The sequence below is a fragment of the Catharus ustulatus genome, chromosome 8, assembly GCF_009819885.2.
Source record: "Catharus ustulatus isolate bCatUst1 chromosome 8, bCatUst1.pri.v2, whole genome shotgun sequence".
NCBI lineage: Eukaryota > Metazoa > Chordata > Aves > Passeriformes > Turdidae > Catharus > Catharus ustulatus.
This window is the reverse complement of record NC_046228.1, coordinates 5,176,643-5,196,921: the sequence shown is the minus strand read 5'-3', so window position 1 is coordinate 5,196,921 and position 20,279 is coordinate 5,176,643. Positions and strand designations below refer to the sequence as shown.

Below are 20,279 nucleotides of genomic sequence, written 5' to 3'. Positions count from 1 at the left end.
GCTGTGCAGTGCAGCTGGGTGTGCAGCCCAGATCAGACCGTGCACAGGGAATGTCTGTGCAGGAAAGGAAGGGAAAAAAGGGTTTTTCCTCATTGTGAGCCAGATTTAAATACTCAAACAGGCAGGAAAAGAAGTGGTAAAAAGTAAAAAGTATTGACATGAGTAAAGACAATGTAAGAAAGAGCTAAAACGGCCCTTCATTTACAACTTTGAAAGAATAAGTAGGTTGTTTAGTGTACTGTAATTGCTAAAGAATAAAAAGCTACTCTGGTGTCATGTCAGGCTGGATTTTAGTGTTTCTTTGGCCATCAATTTTTGCTTGAGCATCTGGTTGTCTACTCAGGTAATGGAAAACTGGAAATGTTCATCCAGACATGTCTTAATATTAGATCTCAGTGGATCAGAACCCACATCAGTTTTATGTCCTGTGACAAATCTGGAGTGCAAATCACTCCAAAATGAAAGTTGTCTGCCAACTGCTCCTGATTTTGTGTCAGAACTGTGAAAAGTATGAAAACTTTATTCAACATCCTTTGAATTCTTCTTAACATACAAAATTATTTCACTTTTATGTGTTGTGTTGAGGCTCTTGCCTGGTTTCAGAGTTTCAGGTGTAACTACCACCTTTTTTTTTTTTTTTGTCATGTCCTTTCTGCTACAAGCTTGCTATTTTCTACAGACTTTTGGCAGGATGAAGTTTACCTTCTTTGATAGAAAAATCAAGGTTTTTTAGGCTCAGCTTACCATGAGCTGCAAGATTTTGCCCTGAGACAGGTAGGAAGCTTGCACACAACCTGGCAAAAGGCTGTAATCTCCAGAAAAGCCAGGTCAGTTATGCTGCTCTGTCTGGCTGTGAACATCTCTTTCAGGACTGAAAGTTGGATGCAGGTGGCTCAAAGAGAAACTAATTTTTGTGAGAGAAATGTACTGAGAGCCCGAGCTACCCACCTAAAAGGATTGATAATGGAGGCATTGCAGTGGGATCAGTTCTCTCTCCTATGCAGTCACCCTTAAAAACATAAATGGCATCGAGGGCACCTGCTGTGCTGATGTGGGGATGGGATGAATAAAAAGCTGGGATGTTCCCAGGGTCACTGTGGTTTGCTCTAAGAATGTGCTGTAGTGCAGCGGTTGTGCTGTTCCTCCTGCTGGGTTGTAGCTTAATTCCACAGCGTAGCCTAAAATCTTTTTCTTGCTATTTACCACTATTCAGTTTAAAAGTCAAAGCGAGTTTTTGTTCAGCAGCCAGCTGCAAGCTGGGTCTAGGTTTTTTTATTTTAAAAAGTCAGTCTGAAGTATTTATGTTTCATAAATCACCAGCAGATGATACATGCTGGAGAGCCAGAACACTACAAACAGATCACTGCAGCAGGACAAACCTTGTTCCATTTGGGACTAGAACTCCAGTTTCATGACTGGCTTGATCCACACAAATAATGAGGCTATTTCCTCCTATTAATAAAAACAAAGATAATTCCAGTGCTCACCTGTCAAGAGGTGTAGTTACACATTCACTCATTGGGGAAACAAACCAGAGGAAGTACAAGTATTTGTACAAGTATTTGACAACAGAACACCAACTGAGTGTCCTCGAAGGAAGGTGACTTTACCACCATCACCAGTTTAATACAAAGGTTTCACAATTCAGCTTTGCTTCCTGAGAGCAAATCGCATTTTTTAAAATCCAGACTATAAGTAGTTGACTGAGCTTTGTCTGAAAATTAATGAATTAAGGCGTACAAGGGAGAAAAATCTCTTTTAAGTGATGTTTTTAGTGTTCTCTCCAATGCCAGTCACACATCTGGGTTTTCTGGATTTCCATCATACTCCTTGCAGTAAATTTAGCACTCACTATAGATGAGTTTAGTACAGAATCTTGTGTTTTTGTTCTTCCACAAACATGGCCAATAAAAGTTTTACTACTTAGTAGCTAATTCAGAATCAAGGCTTCCCTTTAATGCACAGTGCATATATTAGGCAGATTGGTTTAACAAAGCCTCTCTGGCGTTAATTCTCCAGCAATAATCACGTAGTAAAGTGGATTGGATTCCTGCTGCAGTCCTGATGGCTGTTTTGTAGCTATGTGCAGTGTTAATAGCTATGAACACTTTCCTGAGGGACATGCCCCTCCAAAGGCCCCAAGAAAGCAGATAATTAAATACATTTAAATGTGAATTAGCTTGCTGCATTTCATGCCTTAAGGCTGAAACTCTCTTACACTAAAGATGTTGAGGAGGCTCTCCATGCTTAGGAAGTTAAAGGCAGTCTGTGCAAAAGTAGACTAAGGCAATCCAAGGATTTGGGCAGGTCGGAGAATGCCATTGAGGGGAATGGTGGATGGATTGGAGGAATCACAAGAGTAAATCAAGTCGTTGGTTGTTTTGCTGATTTGGGATCCCATATAACTACCAGCTCTGCATGTTTAGCTAAACTCATCTCTGGGTATAAACAGGCACTGAATTAATGCCATCTTTAGGCTATAATATCACATATCATGCAGAATCTGACCAGGGGACACCGGGGTGACACTTTGGTTATCTGCATCACCAACGAGGAGTGGGGCAGGGATGTGTGAGCAGGTGAAAAGCCTGTTACATAAACACATCCCACAGAAGGTGTTCAAACGCTGTTAATCCTTTATGCAAAGATAAAGCGAATGGGCAGCACGGGAGGTCTGATGCGTGATTGCCTTTGCACAACAGGCAGAGTCTTTACGAGCAGCCGGTGCTGTCTGTGCGGTGATGCTCCCTCCCGCCGGCCCCATTCTTTATTTTTTTTGTCCATCTTTTCTCAGCGCGGGGCTTCGTTACGAGCCAGAGATGAGCACCGGAACGCCAGCCCACGGTCCGACCGCAACCCGGCGGTGCCCTGGGATGCCAGCCCCTCGCACCCACGCCTTCATTCCCTCCAGGGAAGGATAAATGGGGCACAAGACGCGCCAGGCGGGGACAGCATCCCATCCCGGTGCCGGCGGGACCGCGAGGGGCGGGCGGGACGGAGCGGGATGAGCTGAGCTGAGCTGAGCTGAGCTGAGCTGAGCTGAGCTGAGCTGCGGGGGCGGGCGGGGAATCCCCAGGATCGCCGGGACCCTCCCCCGAGCGGGGACACCGCATTGTCACCGGGACCCTCCCCTTGAGCGGGGACACCGCATTGTCACCGGGACCCTCCCCCATAGCGGGGATACACCGGGACCCTCCCCCGAGCGGGGACACCGCATTGTCATCGGGACCCTCCCCCGAGCGGGGACACACCGGGACCCTCCCCTTGAGCGGGGACACACCGGGACCCTCCCCCGAGCGGGGACACCGCATTGTCACCGGGACCCTCCCTCCGAGCAGGGACACACCGGGACCCTCCCCCGAGCGGGGACACACCGGGACCCTCCCCCGAGCGGGGACACACCGGGACCCTCCCCCGGCGCTCGGCTCCGCCGCGCCAGCGCCGCTCCCGCCCAGCGCTGCAGCCGCGGCCGGGGATGGCGGGGCCGGGGCCGGGGCCGCTCCGTGCCGGGCCCGGCGCTCCGGGGAGGGCGGCCTGAGCCGGCCCCGCTGCCCCCGGGCATGAGAGGCGGCGCTGCGGGAGCGCCGGGGGCACCATGCGGGAGCTGGCGATCGAGATCGGCATCAGGGTGCTGCTCTTCGGGGTGTTCGTGTGAGTAGCGCCGGGCAGCGGCCACCAGCGGCAACTTTGCTGCGGGGCTGCTCCGAAATCCGAGTGCCGGGGGTGCGGGATGGAGCAGCGGGGATGGAGCTCTGGGATGGAGCAGCGGGGATGGAACAGCGGGGATGGAACAGCGGGGATGGAGCAGAGGGATGGAGCAGCGGGGATGGAGTAGCGGGATGGAGCAGAGGGATGGACTCCGGGATGGAGCAGCGGGGATGGAGCAGAGGGATGGAACAGAGGTCTGGGCTCCGGGATGAAGCAGCGGGATGGAGCAGCGGAGATGGAGCCGCGGGATGGAGCTCTGGGATGGAGCAACGGACATGGAGCTGCGGGAAGGGCTCCGGCATGGAGCAGCGGGGATGGAGCAGCGGGGATGGATCAGAGGGAAGGGCTCCGGGATGGAGCAAAAGGAAGAGCTCCGGGATGGAGCTGCGGGATGGGCTCCGGGATGGAGCAGAGGGATGGAGCAGCGGGATGGGCTCCGGGATGGAGCAGAGGGGATGGAGCAGCGGGATGGATCTGCAGGTCTCGCCCGGTGGGCTCCGGCGCTCCGGGGACCGCACCGGGGAACCCCCGGGGATGCCCGATCGAGCGGCAGCTGCCGCCGATCCCCTCTCCGGGGGATGCTCGGGGGTGGAATATTTATTTCCCCGAGGTGAGTGTTTGAGGGAACTCTCCCAGCCGCGGGGTTTTGCCGAGGAGCTGAGTGCATTATTTCTCAGAGAAGCTGCTGTTTGTGAGAGAAGTGTGCAGAAAGTGAGCATCCCAAACAATGCTGGTGGTTTCGTCGGGCCGGTTGTGTTTGGGAGGTGAGGTGTCACCTGGCGGGGCTGTGAATGCCTCAGCAGCCGGGTCTGTCAGAGCGGAGCCCCGGGGCCGGAGCTGGGTGACAGCGGCTGGGCAGGGAGGGAACTCAGGAGAATCTGGTTGTGGAAAGATGTGCAGCTGTCGCTGCAGGACCATTCTTTCTCTTAGCCTCTTTTTAGGAGAAAGCACTTCTGTATTATTTTGCTTTGTGTATTTCAGCCCTTTCTTTCGTGCAGTTTGTGTTCTACACGGATTTGAACGATGAAAAGTTCTGCTCTGTATAAGTTTGCATTTCCATTGTTTAATGTTTAAAGACGAGTGTTCTGAGTGTTTGTGGTCTCAGGAGTATCACAGAGCCGGGCTCAGATTTTGCTGTTTGCTGGTTTGTTTTGCCGAGGATGGATGCTGTCACAGGTGCAGGCAGTACAGGACAGCTGTTAAGCTGTTTATTGACTTCAGCCTGGTGACACCGAGTGCTTTGATGAGTCCTTTCTGAACCCCTCATGGTTAATTAATAACTTGTCCAATTTACTGGTGTTTGATTTTTTCCTCGGTGCTCATTTCTCTTGAATATTGATGGAAATCTTTTGATTTGCAACAAAACCCTGTGAGGTGCCTTTGATATCTGTCAGTGCAGTCACATCTCACTTTGAAAGCAGACCCGTTCCTGTCAACAGAACTCTTTTCTGGAATATGTGGAGTTACAGGGTGAGCAAAGACCTCAGAAGCTGATGCTACATCAGAACCTTTCTGTTCTCTGTGATTGTGTGTGTAATCCATCACCTACACCACCCCTGTAGGAGATCTCTTCATGTAGCTTATTACTATGATATGTAAATCATGAGCCATCATAATTTGTCATTTCTTGGTTGTGATTCTCTTCTGTCTTAATTTCTTCTGTAAAAGATACCATTATTTTCACCACCCTTTAGGCTGTGGTTCCAAAATCCTTTGAGTAGAAAACCCCTGGGCTTTTTTTAGCAGAAAAGCTCTTGGTAGAGTCACCATAATGGCAAATGCCTATGGGAGAATTTCTCACATTTTCACACAGCTCAGCTCCTGCCTCATTGGGATTCTGGGGAATAATTCTGATATTTCAATAGGTCATTCAAAGCATTCATTGATATCTGAAAATACTGGGCATGATAGTGTTCCAAATTCAGGCCAGTGTTTAATATCATGAAGAAATGCACTTTATTTGCTGGTAATGGTTGCAGGAATACAATCTCCAAAAGAAGAGCTTTTCTATTCAGGTAATATTAGCACAGAAGTAATACTTTGCTATTGCAATGGTATTCAATAGTTCTCTCAGTTTTCTACAGGGCAATTACATTTTGAAATTTGTTGCAGAGGTTTATACACTGTGTTTCCTGTGGTTTTATAGACAGCAGATGCAAAGATTTTTATGGAGCACTGAGTTCAGTGGAACGTCTTTTCAGGAGTGAACATTCCCTGGTGAATTTGGAAGCTCTGGGACTGGAATCCAGGCAGCAGCAACTTGAGCTCTGCTGCAGAAGAGATTTCTAGGAATGGAAAGGCTGAACAGGTTCCACCTCCCCTGGAAGGGAATGCCATTAGCAGAAATGAGCTGAGGCTGGGGCTGAGCTCACCTCTGTGGTGAGTGCCAGGAAATGAGGGACTGGACAGAAGGGAAGGAGCTCTTTCTGAACAGGTTTTGATGGCTTTGTGTCATTAGCAGTGTCAGAAGCCTGACCTTGAAGGTAATGGATCCACAGCTACTTGAGAGTTCTGAGCCATCTGTGCCTCCCAGACCTGAGCTTCAACTGAACAGTTCATATCACTCACAGCAATGGGCTGGCACATCTTGTACCACAGAATGCAAAAGAAAAAGGTGCATATTCCACACTGGAGCTTTGCTTGGTAATAAATGTCATTTCATAAAAATGGAGGTGTGAAAACTTCTGTTTTTGATTGCTGAAATTGAATGTATTGCCAATTTGAATGTATTTTAGATCAAGAAAAAACATGTTTTCTATGTTTAAGGCTGGCAGTGTTTTTCCCTCCAGTTGCCATAATTATCAACGTCAGTCATTCCATCAAAGGCACAAACCTCAACTTGTTATATAAGATCTCTTCTATCCTGCAGATGGGCACCCTCAGAAGCAATGCACATTTTTGGTAGTTGAGTATTGATTTAGTTGAATTCAGCAGTCATTTAGGGAGGATAATGATAACAACTGACTCAGTTCTAGGTGTTGTGTTCATGGCAATTGCTGAGGGCTCACTTAGCAATTAAAGACTGGATTAGGTATTGAAATTTAGCAACTCAAGCTTCTCTGCCTTTACAGAGACCTATGCTAAAGGGTGTTTTAGCCCTCAGGATTTAGTGGTATTGAAGGAGGGATTAGTTAGAAGAGATTTATACGACTGTGAATGCCTGAAATTGAGAAGCAGGAGTTAAAAAAAAAAAAGTCAACAACCCCAAACTCCAAACAACAGAGTCAAAACCCCCAAAAAAGTGGTTGCAGTAAAAAAAAAAACCCTAAATACATCCTTTACTGCAAAATTAAATGGGTATTCTTTGAGTACCTTCAGCAAAACAGCTCTCAAGCTGCAAGTTACAAACTGCAAGGATAGTGTTATTTCTGTTCTGCTCAAGTTCCTCCTGGTTTCTTAACTATCAAATTATTTCTTAGCTTTCAAAATATGTATCCTTTCACCTTGTGATTGGGCTGAACTGATCTGATGGAACATGGGTGGTTTGTTACTTCCAAGGTAAGGAGAATTCTCAGGCTATAGTCTGACTATTGCATGATGAAGTTTCAAACCTTTTCCAAGCAAATCTTGACTTGATCAATTCCTGCTTCATATTTTTGTTTAGATTTTTACTTATTAAGGAATACCTTTGGGTCCAGAACTGAGTTTTGTTTTTAAAGTGAGGTTTTTCATGTAAGCTCTCAGAAGTAGAAATGGTTTATTGTTTAATATAACAGCCATGAGGATGTACTCTGTTTACAGGAAAAATCCAATGTTAATTTGAAGAATGATTGAATTAGGGTCTTGCAGCTCTGTTTTTCTTCATTTTTGTAATTATTTCTATGACTTTGAGCATCTTAAAGTGCCTGGATAAGGCTAAAACATGTTAAAAATGACCAGATCTTCACTTCCATGTGTGCAGTGGCGTTTGTCACTTACAGCTTGCTTGAAGAAACCAAATTGTTTTGACTGACTTGGTTTTATTCAGATAAGCCAATTATAAAAGGATTTGTGTGCAAGTCTGATAGTTTTACACAGGAGTGATGCCCTTAAAACAAAGTTTTTCATCTGTCCTAAAATGAATTCACTGAGTGGTAGCTCAGAGCGAGCCTGAGGGGTGTCTTTATTTCTTAGTGTCCTGTTTTAGGTGTCTTCCATGAGGAAAACCTTTTTCATGTTTCAGAAGTTTTGGAAGACCACACTATTGCCTCTTGGCAGGGAGAGAGGATTTGTGTGTGCTGTTGTGTATTTAACCCAAGGACTTGTCAACAGCACGTCACTGACGTTTAGAGAGCTGATTGATTAAAAAGGCAAAGTCTTTCAAGGATTGCTTCATCAAACCTCGAGCTCTTCAGTGCATGTGATGTGATTAAAATATAAATGTCGTTTGGAGTAATTGGATATCTTCCCCACAGCACAGTCTCATTAGCAGCCTCCCTTGGGAATAAATGTTTATCTGCAGGCTAATATACAGATATATATTGCACACATGTGAGTTTACAGCACTAGTGCTGCCATCCTTTGTGTGTGTGCCATGCTCAGTTTCTGGTGTAAGTAAATAAAAGCTGTTTCTGTGCATGTTGTGTTTGTTACAAGTTTGCAGTATTAATATTTTAATCAAGTTATGAATATGCATGAAATAATTTGGTGTGCAGAGCTCTTTCAAGTAGCTTTCTTTGTCAGGGGATGTTGTTTTCTGGATATCCTGCATGTGTTGCCTTTATAAATGATGCTGTGTATTGTCTTGTTAACACAGACAGAAAATCAATTACCCGAGGAAATTCTACAGTGCTGCACTTCTGCATTGCTCTTCTCCCAGAGTTTTGCCTTTTCTCTTCCATGTGGATGGGATCTTTGGAGGATAGACTGAGCTGACAATTGTGACTGTAGGTAGCAAAAGCAAGATGGTATTGAGGAGAAATCACCAGACTGAGACATTAATTTTCTCATTTTGACTCAGATGCTGTGAATTTACACAAATCAGTTGGACCAAGAATTCAGAGCACCTCTTAAGCCTTGGCTCTCTAGTTGAAAGTTTCAAAGTAGGTATTTGGCCACTTCTTGGTGGTTTTGTGTCTCTGTTCTCAATTTCATTTCCCCATAATTCTGACTTTGTTTGGAACCTGATATTTGGCTTCTGATCCTCACACAGTCTGGGACTTCATTTCTGTGTACTCTAATTTCTCATCAGGAAAACAAGGACAATCCTTTTTTCTCACCCTAATCCTTCAGTTAACTGATAAATTCTTTGTCATGAGGTAGCCAAACACACTGAGCGTTCTTGGAGCTTCTTCAGTGTTGGTTTCACAAATAGTAATGATAATAGGAAATGAGAACATCAACATGTTTGCTAACCTGGTTAAAAATAGGTGCATCGTTGTAAACTGTAATTTATCTGTTATTAAAGTGAGGAAAAATTTGTTTTGTGGTGCAGGCTGAAGTCTGATTAACAGTGTAGGGTTAATGAAGAGTTAAGGGAAAGACCTGCAGGAGAAAAGAGCTTTTCTGGCGCTTAGGGTCTGAGAAATCTATCAAAGGTTGTTTATTGAGCACCAGGCTTGTTTTAGTGCTCAGCAGAGTGGTGACACCATGGCAGTGATGGGAGAGCTGGAATGAGGTGGAGCACCTGGAACTCCCTGGTACACCACAAAGTAACCTGAATTTTGACTTTGCTGGGTCTGTGTCCTTGACAGGTCACTGTGCAAACAAAAGGCCCTAAATACCAACTGCACCCATGTCATGTGAGGCACAGAGCAAAACAGACCCTGTGCCTGTCCTGATGGGAGTGAACTACCAGGGAGCTCACAGGAAAATCTGGTATTTATTGGGTTTTATGGGCAGCTTTTGGTGGCTGGGGTGGCTGTGATGATCTGATCTCAATCTGCATTCTCCATCCTGTACAACTGCAGGGAAGGCAGGAGAAAAAATTCAACTTTAAGCCTGGGGAGAAGGGTGGGAAAGTTGTTTTAAGGCTTAGATTTTATTTTCTCCTTTCCCTACTTGATTAGACTAGTTTCCCTCAGTGAAGTCTGTTTTGCCTGTGACAGTAACTGCTGTTCTTCCCTCGACCCAGGTGCCTTTCACTGCATTTTCTCTCCCCATCCTGCTGAGGAGGAAAGTGATGAAGCAGCATCCACTCAGTGTCATCCTGCTGTTCAGCTACTTGGTGTTTCAGTTAGCTGGAACTTCTGATTCCATTGGTTTTTTATTTTATTTATTGGAATAGGGTAGGATTTTACTGACTTTGATAACAGTTATTCAGGAGAAATTGTACCTACCTGTCATCTTGTGCAGACTCTGTGCAAAACACAGACTGTTTTTACAGACTGTTGTATCAATATTTCTAGACTGTGGGACTGAGTTATTTCATTTGTGTTCCCTAAGTCTGGGGGAAAGAGGGAGTGAAAGGATGGGAAGAGGGAAGGGGATTTAATGGCAGGAATTCTACTTGTCCTGCTAATAGGACAGGATTTACAATTGATCTCCATGGCTAAACTCACAGCTGAATAGATGCTAAAAGAGTTTGTTATTGTAAATGCCAAAGCATCTGCTCCACATTTTTTGAGGAGTAAATGGTGACTTTGTGTCTCTTGTTGAATCTTGTTGTTGAATCCCATTTACTCACAGGCTCTGGCACTTTGTGTTTATTTGCTTCTAGCCTGCTTGAGGATGTTTTATAGTGAGAATGCTACTGATAGGGTTCCTAGGGGGAAAAATTTTCATTAATAAATTGATTCTTATACTTGAATCTAAGCACAGTAAGATAGGGCACAACTGTGATTCTTTTGGGAAAGAATTTAATAAAAATTATAGTCTTACTGCTGAGAATGTACTCATATCTGGCACAGTAAATCAAGATCTTTATGGTTTCCCAATCTTTCAGTGACTTTGAAAAGTCAGTACTTGGAAATAGCTGGCAGAATTATTGATGCTAAAAATGAATTAAGGATAATATTTAGTGTGTCTTGTAACTTTTTTGTGTAGTAAGGACTGTGCTGGTACTGAAAAGGGGATGCCTGAGTGCTGCATCATTGGCAAGGATTAGTGGACAAGGACAGAAAGCTAAAGGCAACACTCATGTCCCCAATTAAAGTATTGGTTGTGATCCACTAATGAGCAGCAGGGACTTAGGTTTGGATGGGTAAGGAAAACTTCACTTGTTTCTGGGTCAGAACAGCTTCACAGCAGATCCAATTGCATTTTCTGCATGGATCAGACAAAGTTGTCACCAGTTCTAGCACTTGAAAGCAGATTTTCATGACTATGTGGATTTTAAAGTACCTTCCATTCACATTTTTCCCTTGCTTTTAAATGTAAAATTTGTCATCACTGGACCACAAGTCATTGATATGTAAAAAACTCTGTGGTTGATTGATTGATATGATTCCATAGAAAACTGAGATTAAAAAAAAAAAATTAAATCAGGTTGCTGCAGTCACTGTGTATTGTATTTATTTGTTTCTCTACATTACAAAACATTTCTAGTTTTACTACCTGAATTGCTAAACATTTTCCTTGTTAAAATACCACTGAACTGGAATTAAAATTGCATAGGAATGCAATAAGTAGAAATTGTTTTACTGTAGGGTAGGCAACAGGGTAACAAGTGGTGTTTTCATAGTAAACTGATTGAGATTAATTATTCAAGTGAATTCCAGAGAGTTCAGGGCAGGAGTGAGGAAGATTGTAGGAGAGGTATAGAAAACATCTTTCTTTTATTTTTTTTTTTCCCTGGAAAAGGTAGAAATAATTCAGTTGTTTAATCTGAAGATCTGAGGAGACAGGGCAGAGATCTTCACATGCAATCAGCTCCTTAAAGGAGTATGGAGACAACAAGCTGCTCTTCACATCCTCTGGGAATTAGACAGAAAGATTTTTGAATTTGTAGCAAAGGAAACTAAAGGTTGAGTGTGGAGAAATACATTCAATTGTTAAGGACTTTGAGCACTGTGATAGAGTGCCCCAGGACTGGCAGAGTCCCCAGCCATGGAAGTTTTAAAATGCAAGTGACACTGAAGTGTTTCAGGAGCATTTTACGTCAAGTTTTGCTTTGCTGTGGCTGGTCCTGTAAGCTGGCACTGAGTGGAGTGAGGTTTGTATTTCTGAGAGTGCCCCAGGGTGGGGGGAAAAGTTTGAAGTGAAATTTCTTGTAAGAGATTTTTGACTCATCTTGATGGGTGGGAAAGGAAACAGAGCAGTTTGAAATCTCTTGGAGCATACTTCAGCAAACACTGAACAGAAGCTGAGGGTCCCTCCTGCCCTGCCAAACTTCGTGTGCTAAATATTCTGCATTAAGCAGATTGTGGGAAAAATGAAACCCTAGATTAGGTGCAGTGTTTTACTCTGCAACCTGGCATTTCAGCCTTTATTATTGAGTTTTACTTCTTTACTGTGTCTAAGGGAGGTGCAAATGCTGGCTCAGGAGTGTTTGAGCTCTGGAGGGTTTGTGGCTCCCTGCCAAGTGTTGGGAAGCCCTGCAAAGGGAGAACAGCAGAGGGGAGTGTCACCTGACAGAAAGAATTCTGTTTTCATTAGCTGCAATTGTCCCTGATGGGAGAAGAGATCTAACAGCCTGTCTGTGCTCTCACAGCCTGCAGAGATTAATAACACAATAATAATTGTGTTCATCTCCAGGTGCTTCCCAGGAGTGTAACTATTGCTAATGGACCTCAGTGAGTGCTGCAAAATGCAAAAAGTGATCTTTCTGTTACCATTACTGGATCTTCTTCTCTTAGTGTTATTGCTTTTTAAATCATTACTAATAATGATTAAACTCTGGAACATGTAGTTTGCACATAAGTGTTTTTGGACTGAGTGATTTTAATATAGTTGGATTTTATTGGGAATATCATTAGGAGGAGGAATGAGGAAGGACAGAGAACTGAGAGAGGGAACTCTTGTCAGAGTGAAGCTCAGCATGGTTGAGAGTTTACCCCAACTTTCATTTTGTGTCCAAGCATAATCAATAGTGTGTGACATGCAGACATAAAAAAAAAAATAAAGAAACTTTTCCAGACTCAGCTCCATCAATTTGCTGTGAAGCTGTGTAGCTGTGCAGGGAACTGTGGAGAGTTTGACTGAAAACAGTTTGAGATGTAATCAAAATAAGCATTAAAAACATCAAGAGGAAAATTTTGACTGTCTGCAGCGTGTTTGGGTTCATTATTCAGACTTGTGCTTAGTTAATTTAAGCCTGTAATATGAATTCTGTTTTTCACTTTAGGATAATGTACAGCTGCCAGCTTTGACACTTCTAATGGCTGCACAACTCATTATTTCATTTCCCTCTACTTTCTCCTCCCCAAACACACATTAAAATGGATTTTGTGAAAACCTTGTATCATAAGGTATATTTAATAAAAACAGAGGACAGAGGCAATAACTGATACCATAAATAATTTCTTTTTGTAAATAAAATGAGAGATAATGCAATGAAAGCAGGAGCCAAAGCTTTCCCTTGGCTGACATTGGTTGTCTCTGTAAAGCCACCACTGCTGATTATTTCTGGTCCATTCCTGGATGGGCTGGGGATTTGCACCTTGGCACAATGAGCAGCAGCTCTGACCCCCTTGCCTTGTTTCCCAAGGGCAGCACTGCTCCAGGTGAGCAGGGATCACAAGGACTGGAGGACTCTTTCACCCCAGGAGCAGCTAAATGCCAAAACAAAGTTGGTTTTGTTTCAGATTATTTATTTTATATCCTGCTGACCAGAAAGCAAAGCTGCAAGGATCACTTTCAATGTTAGGTCAAGGAAAGTTGTAAAAATTAAAAACAAGTCTTTCCTTTCTCCTTTCCAAATATCTGTGAGGAAGCTATCATGGTGAAAATGCTGTATTGAAGCTAATTAAGTACTTTAAGGCCTGGAAACCCATTTTATTTCCATGGAATGGAAGTGTTCTAGATTCACTGTGGCAATAATGATGCTCAGTGATACTCACCTCTACTTGCTATAAACAAGGAGAATTCATGGCTGGAAGTTTTTGGAATTTTCAGGTACACAAGAATAATTTCCTGGCTATGTTAACCTTTTGTTCATGCACACTCAGATAATCCTTTCCCTTTCCTCTGTGTCACAGGAAGGGAATTTTTTAATTAGAGAGAATCCAAATGCCAGGGGCTGAGAAAACAGGGGCAGTATAATTAATATAAGTGTAAAGAAAACTAACATTAGGATCTAAAACTCCACTCCAGCTTGTTCTTTCTTTTTCACATTGTGAAAGGTTGTTGGTTTGCTCTTTCATATTAGGCATTCTAAGTATATATCTCATTTGTATGTGATTTCATAAGCTGCAGGACTCCTGTTGTGAGTCTGTGTTGTTTTTAGTCTGAGATCTGAGATTTGAGTGAGCCCAGGCTCCACAGCTGTTGCCTCCTCGCTGGGTGCAGTGTTGGCTGCAAGGAGGAGAGCACAGAGTGTGGCCATTCATCTTTGGAAGAACTTATACCCTAATATAAATCTGTCAAATCAGTGGATATGTGAGGCAAATTTGGGAAACTTATCAGTAGGGCTGGAGGAAAATACTGGAAATTCTCCTTTTTTAGCACTTCAGGGAAATATGACAGCTGTGGTAATGTGTGTTTATTTTAAAACCACATCAGAATTTATTTTTAATCTTTTCTTAATCAAAATGATTTCTTATATATCTGAAGGGCTAATGGAGGCATATGTGCTAATTAAATGTCACACTGCAATTGCTAGCTAATTTAAAGTATTCAGAAATATTTTCCATCAAGTCATGCTGGCTCATCTGAAGCCAAAGCTACCCTCCAGAACCAGTCCTCTACTTGCCAGTGGCATTAAATAAAAAGCCCAAAAGCATTGCCTGTGCCCTTTGTACTTTATCAGTCCCCAAAAGCTCAATATGGGGATTTCAAGTTGCAGCAGGTGTACACACTGCATGGCATTGCACTGGGAAATAAAAAGTTTTTAGCTGTTAAAAAGGGATAATTTATTGATACTGGTGTTTCTGTGTCAGTGTGAGTGTACAGTACTTAATTGGTTTCAGTGCACTTAAAAAATGACATTTACAGTAACAAGTTTCCATAAAAGTCTATGAAGAACCATAAAACATTAGGTCTGTTCTGATGGGAACACTTCTTTTGCATTCAGTACCTATTATAATATAAATTCAGGTATATATTTAAAATTAACTCTTTCCTTTTGATTTCTATGGAGAATTTAAAGCTGAGTGTTTTTCAGCAGTGCATACTTGGCATGTGTAGGTACCAGTCCAGTAATAAACAAACTGCAGAATTAAGTGTTGCTTTGATACTGGAATGGTTTTCCCTACCTTGCTTTGTAAAACCATGTCAGGAAAAGTCAAATCTCTTGACACCCAGTGCTATGCCTTAACTACAGGGAACATTTCTTTTTCTATCAAAGCAAAGTTTCTATTATTGAAGTTATATTTTTAATTCATGCCAGCTTCTTCCTCACTCATCATTTGTAATTGATGGCCATATATGTTGTATATGGATGGCTGAGGAGCTGTGGATTTCCCAAATTACTTTGGATATTAAATGGCTCAGATCTCTTTGCTTGTGCTAACCTCTGAGCTGACACACAGCTATCTCATCGTGCTGATACACACAGACAGCAGCATTTCAGAGTCTGAATTGCTCCAGCTCCATGGAGAGCAGGATCATGGTGATAAACCACAGGCATTGCTTCTTATCTCCCTCATCATATCCTCTCTCCTTCAGTTTTGTTAATTTTACATGCCAGCCACAGAACTTTTCGAGCTTTTCATATTTTGTCTGGTTTTGTGCAGGAATTTGTGAAATAACCTCCAAGAAGTTATGTTGGTTTTTTTTTTCCATAATATTATCTGTAGGCAGTAAACAAACCTAGGTTTTCTCATGGCTTGAGAGTAAGTTATTCTCTCCAGGTGCATCAAATAACATGACATGAATGCTCTCCCCCCTGTTAGTGTGTTTCAGAAAGGGTAAATTGAAGTCTTGAATCCAAATGTGAGCCAAGGTGATGTGAACAGTGTTCAGTGCAGCCAGCTGATGCAAACTCTGGGCTCTTTCTCCTTTAGATCACTTGTGGGAAGCCCCTGAATCCAACCCTGAGTTAGGGATTGTGCACATACTCTGTAATTAGGCCAAGTATTGCCACCTCCAGCAGCACTGACACTGCTCACAGCCTTGCAGAGTAATTGATTGCACAATTTTACATGGCAGCTACACCAGCCAAGCTTTTACTCCCAGCTTTGAGACCCAGTCTGGGGAATTCTAGAGGAAATATCCATGTAAAAACATGATAAATTGAGTTCCAACAGCCCAAGCACAGTTAGCCTGTGAGTTTGGGAAAGGCAGCAGTGTTTGCTCACACAGAGTTCTGCAAGCAGAGAATAGTGGTCAGAGCCAAATATTTTCTCCACAAGCCCCCAGAGGTGATTTATAAGAGAAGTTCATGAACATTTGCTATCTTTTTGTTGTTTGCCCCAATGGGGACATGCAGACAGAGCCATTTGAGGATAAAATCTGGAAGCTTAGAAAAATGCAGAGTCATTCATCAGGTGTCTGGGATGAAAGTCTGGGTGTCACAATCACAAATTCCTGTTCATTCTCTCCTGGTGCTTTACCATCCCATGTGTGTTGTCCTCTCAGTTATTGTCACTTGGCATTTGGGATACAATTTGGCTGTGAAAGAAAAAGGCAAAACCCCCCAATTTCCTCCCTCTTTTGCCAACCAACCAATCAACCACCCCTTAGCTGATGCTCAGCTAAAGTTAAAAATTCAAACCTTGCTGTGTGATTCATGCAGCTGAGGCCAGGCAGTGATGGGAACAGCAAGGTGAGGTGCCAAAGGATATCCTGCTGCTGCTTCTGGGGGGTGAAAACCACTGTGGAAGCTCTGTGAGGATATTTATGCTCTGTTTGATTCCTTCCCTATCAGTGAATGGTTTCATAAAAAGATAACCCCAAGTTATTAGTCCATCTCATCACAAAACTGCTCTTAGTGTGCTGTTACCTGGCTCTGGCTGTGATGTGGGGCTGGCACAAAATGATCCTCAAGGGCTGCATGCTGTGAAATGGAAATGAAGTTAATGTACCTCGAAGGCCTTGGAAAAGAGCAGCATTTCCACTCAGTGTGGAGCTGAAAGCAGCAGTGCTGCCATGGCCAAAGAACCCCAGGGACTGGGCACCTGATGTTCCCTGATGTTTTTAGTGGAATTTGGGCTCCTCTTTCCCTTGGGCTGCTTTGGAAGTCACAGTAAAAGGCTCTGGAAGTTAATAGAAACCCTTTTATGCCTTAAAGACACGTCACCAGGCTGAAGTGTTTGAAATCTTGCTTGCTAAGCAGTTAAAAAAGTTGGGTGAATATGTAAAAATGAAGAAAAAGGCCAAAAAGCTAAGACTACAGTAATTTCTTGATTATAAGCCGCAGGTTACAATACAGAGTGTGATAAAAGGTATCTATTCTATCACCATCTGTTGAGGGTGGGAGCAGAGATCCTGATCTCTGCGGGAGATATTCTGCTAATGGACCATCCATTGAAACCAGGCAGGGCAGTGTTCTTTATCTTTTCACAACCCATCCTTCCTCCAGCCAGTCATTTTCTGCTCATGGCCATTGAGTCCCACTGTGGCACTGATAAAATTACTGCATCCCATTGGGAGTTGCTCCAGCCAGGGGGAAGAGCCCAACATTTCTTACCAAGATAAAAACAGAGGTTTTGGGACACTAAGGGAGCCTCTTTCTCCACTGGACTCCAGAGGAAAACCGGATTTCTCCACATCCCCACTGGAGCTCCGGAGGGAAACTGCACCTTGTACAGGAGCACTGCTCCAACTGAGCCACATCTGTCACTGCAGGAGGATGCAGCCACCATTTAATGGGACTGCTGCCAACACCCTGCCTGATGGGGTGTCAGGTTGTACTCTGACTGTGTCAGGGTTTGGGGTTTGTTTCTTTGTAGTGCTGTATTTCTATTTTAGTTTCCCTAGTACAGAACTGTTATTCCTATTCCCACATCTTTGCCTGAGAGCCCCTTGATTTCAAAATTATAATAATTTGGAGCGAGGGGGTTTACATTCTCCATTTCAAAGAGAAGCTCCTGCCTTTCTCAGCAGACACCTGTCCTCCAAACTAAAACAGCAACTTTTCATTCTTTGTCCATATATAAGCCACACCTGATTATAAGCTGCACTTTGGGTTTGGACCAAAATTTTAGTCAAAATGATGCGACTTATAATCATGAAATTACTGTAAATTTTTCTGTACTAAAATGAAGCTCTTCCCCCCTGCTGCCAAGGGACACTTCCCTGACTAAGTTTGTACTTTGGCCATGACACAAAAGGCTCAAACCCAGTTTTCTTTGTCCAAGGACTGCATTCATTTCTCATGACACCTGGTCCTTTAAACAAGCTTGTGCTGGCTTATGAATAGTGATAGACTGTACTTTTGGTTGGGACGAAGGGACATAAATCACCAAGTGTCAGGCAGCTTAGAAACCAGTATGTCCTCATGATTGTTTAATAGAGAACAAAGGGAATTGCCTTCAAGCCAGTGAAATCTCTTATCCACTCACCCATTGGTGATGCTTCAAAAAAGAAGAGAATTGTTCTCTTATGAGTCTTGGCATTAAAATTTAATTAGCAGTTGAGCTCTTTGGGAAGATTAAAAAAAAAGTTATTCCTTCTTTTACAGTCTCTTTCCTTTAACTGTTTACTTTCTATTTCTGTCTTGTTCACAGAGACATCTGCTGCCTTCTACAGCTATTTTTTTTCTCCTTCAACAGGGATTTTGAAATTAGTTTTGCCCAGAAAACTTTTTTGTAAATTTATTTGTGTTTTAGGTGGTTTTTTTTGGCATTAATTTGCACTAAATTTGAACACAGTTATGAGAAGATATTCAGAACACAAGTCAAAGAAATAAATGAAAACCTAATCAGATTTAATATATAGTGCACATAAAAGTGCTGCTGTTCCATAAAATAATAATAATTACAGTCATAGATGGATTTGTTGAAATTACTCATTCTTTATATGAATACAGATGAGTATATATTAATCAAAAAATCAGTCCTCATCAGAAATCAGATACTATTTTTGTTATTTATTACATTTTCATCTCTAGCACATCTTATTTTGCTCTTTTTGCACTAAATCTTATGACAGTACATATCTGCAGTGTCCTAGGATGTTTCCTGTGAGAACTGAGTTTGATTTTTTTTAATTCCTTTGATTTAGACAACAAGAATTTTAGCTTTCTCACATCATGAGGGCCAGGAAACAAAAGATCAAGAAGAGCCCCAAACTTTTAACTCTGTTGGCATTTGTTCATAATGCCAAATGTCCTAACATCAAACTAATTACATTTTGGTGCAATGTGACAAATTTTCCAAAAATGCACTGGTGCATGGACGTGTCATAATCAAGGTGATTTTCACCAGAAATGCTTCAAATATACTTTAATAACTTTTAATATACTTTAGGACTCTCTCTTGGTTGAAATTTGGAACCAAACCTGCTTTCATTGTCTGGGAGTTGACCTTTATTTTTCGAGTTGAAAATTAGAAAATGAATTTTTCATATGGGTGATATATTACCTGGAACTGCTCTTCTTTAGAAATGTTTTCTTTTTTCATGTCCTGCACAAGGCATTGCCTTTTAAACTTAATAAAAGCTTTGTTTTCATTTGGAAAACACTGAAACAAATTGTTTTGACACTTCTGAAGTTCACCTTGGGAGAGCAGGCTCAGACTGGGTTTGGAGAAGCTGAGTTTAACAATAAATATTCCCCTTGCAAAACCAGACTCCTTAGGCTCCCAGAACAATCTTGCTGTCCATGTGGGCCAGTGTAGGAGACATAAATCCTGTGACAAGTGACAAGGCTGTGTTTGACCTTCTTTGGTCCCTAGATTTGGAGAGGAAGAGGAGCTCAGTTGGGCTCTTGGGTGTTGTGTGAGTCTGAGTGTGCTCAGTTAAGGGGGTCAGAGAAGAGTTTGAGCTTTAAAAATCCCCTGGTTCCAGTCCCATGCCTTGCTCCTATTCAAGAAACTGTTGCCCCAGCTTGGTTTGAGCTTTGTCTTCCCTGGGGACAGTTGGATATGTGAGTGTGTTTTAATTTCACTCTACAAATTGCTTTGGGCTTTTTCCCTTTACAAAGTCACTTGATCTCTACTGATGTAAAATCTGGGTTTGGAGAGTTTAAAGCCCTTGGCTTTGGGAGATTTGCAGTAAAAAAAGCTTTGGGCTGCTCCACCTCTGAGTTCTGGCTCTGTGGGTTTATCAGGTGAGACCAATCTGCAGAAAAGGGATCCCAGCACCCATCCCTGGAGTGCTCATCAACCAGAGCTGGAACGAGCACTGGAAAGCAAAGACCAGAACTTCCCAGCTTGTCTGGTGCTAATTCAAAGCCAAGAAAAGTTAAAAAGCACTGGAGGACTCTGGAAAAGGAGTGAAGTGAGACCATTTAGGTGGTCATGAAAAACTTCTGAAAGTTCCTGCTGCAGCCAAAGATCACAATTCCTGCTTTTTTCTGTGCATGACAAAGGACACCCACACAAATTACTTTCTACAGAACTGTGGGACCTCAACATTTTCTTTTGATGCTCTCAATTGCAAAATAATTTACAGAA

At 42.8% G+C, this 20,279-nt stretch overlaps 1 protein-coding gene across 4 annotated transcripts in view; it reads left to right on the top strand.

Annotated features, from left to right (window-relative positions):
* The first annotated feature begins 3,511 nt into the window (after positions 1–3,511).
* PLPP4 (phospholipid phosphatase 4) overlaps positions 3,512–20,279 on the top strand; it is a 48,337-nt gene continuing 31,569 nt past the window's right edge. For 2 of the 4 annotated variants that reach the window (XM_033065565.1, XM_033065566.1), the window contains exon 1: positions 3,512–3,651. In XM_033065565.1, the coding sequence (XP_032921456.1) occupies positions 3,596–3,651 (56 nt within the window). In that variant the 5' untranslated portion in view covers positions 3,512–3,595. Of the gene's footprint in view, positions 3,652–4,025; positions 4,319–20,279 lie in introns of those variants that run through there. The other 2 variants (XM_033065564.1, XM_033065563.1) reach the window with 1 other exon arrangement.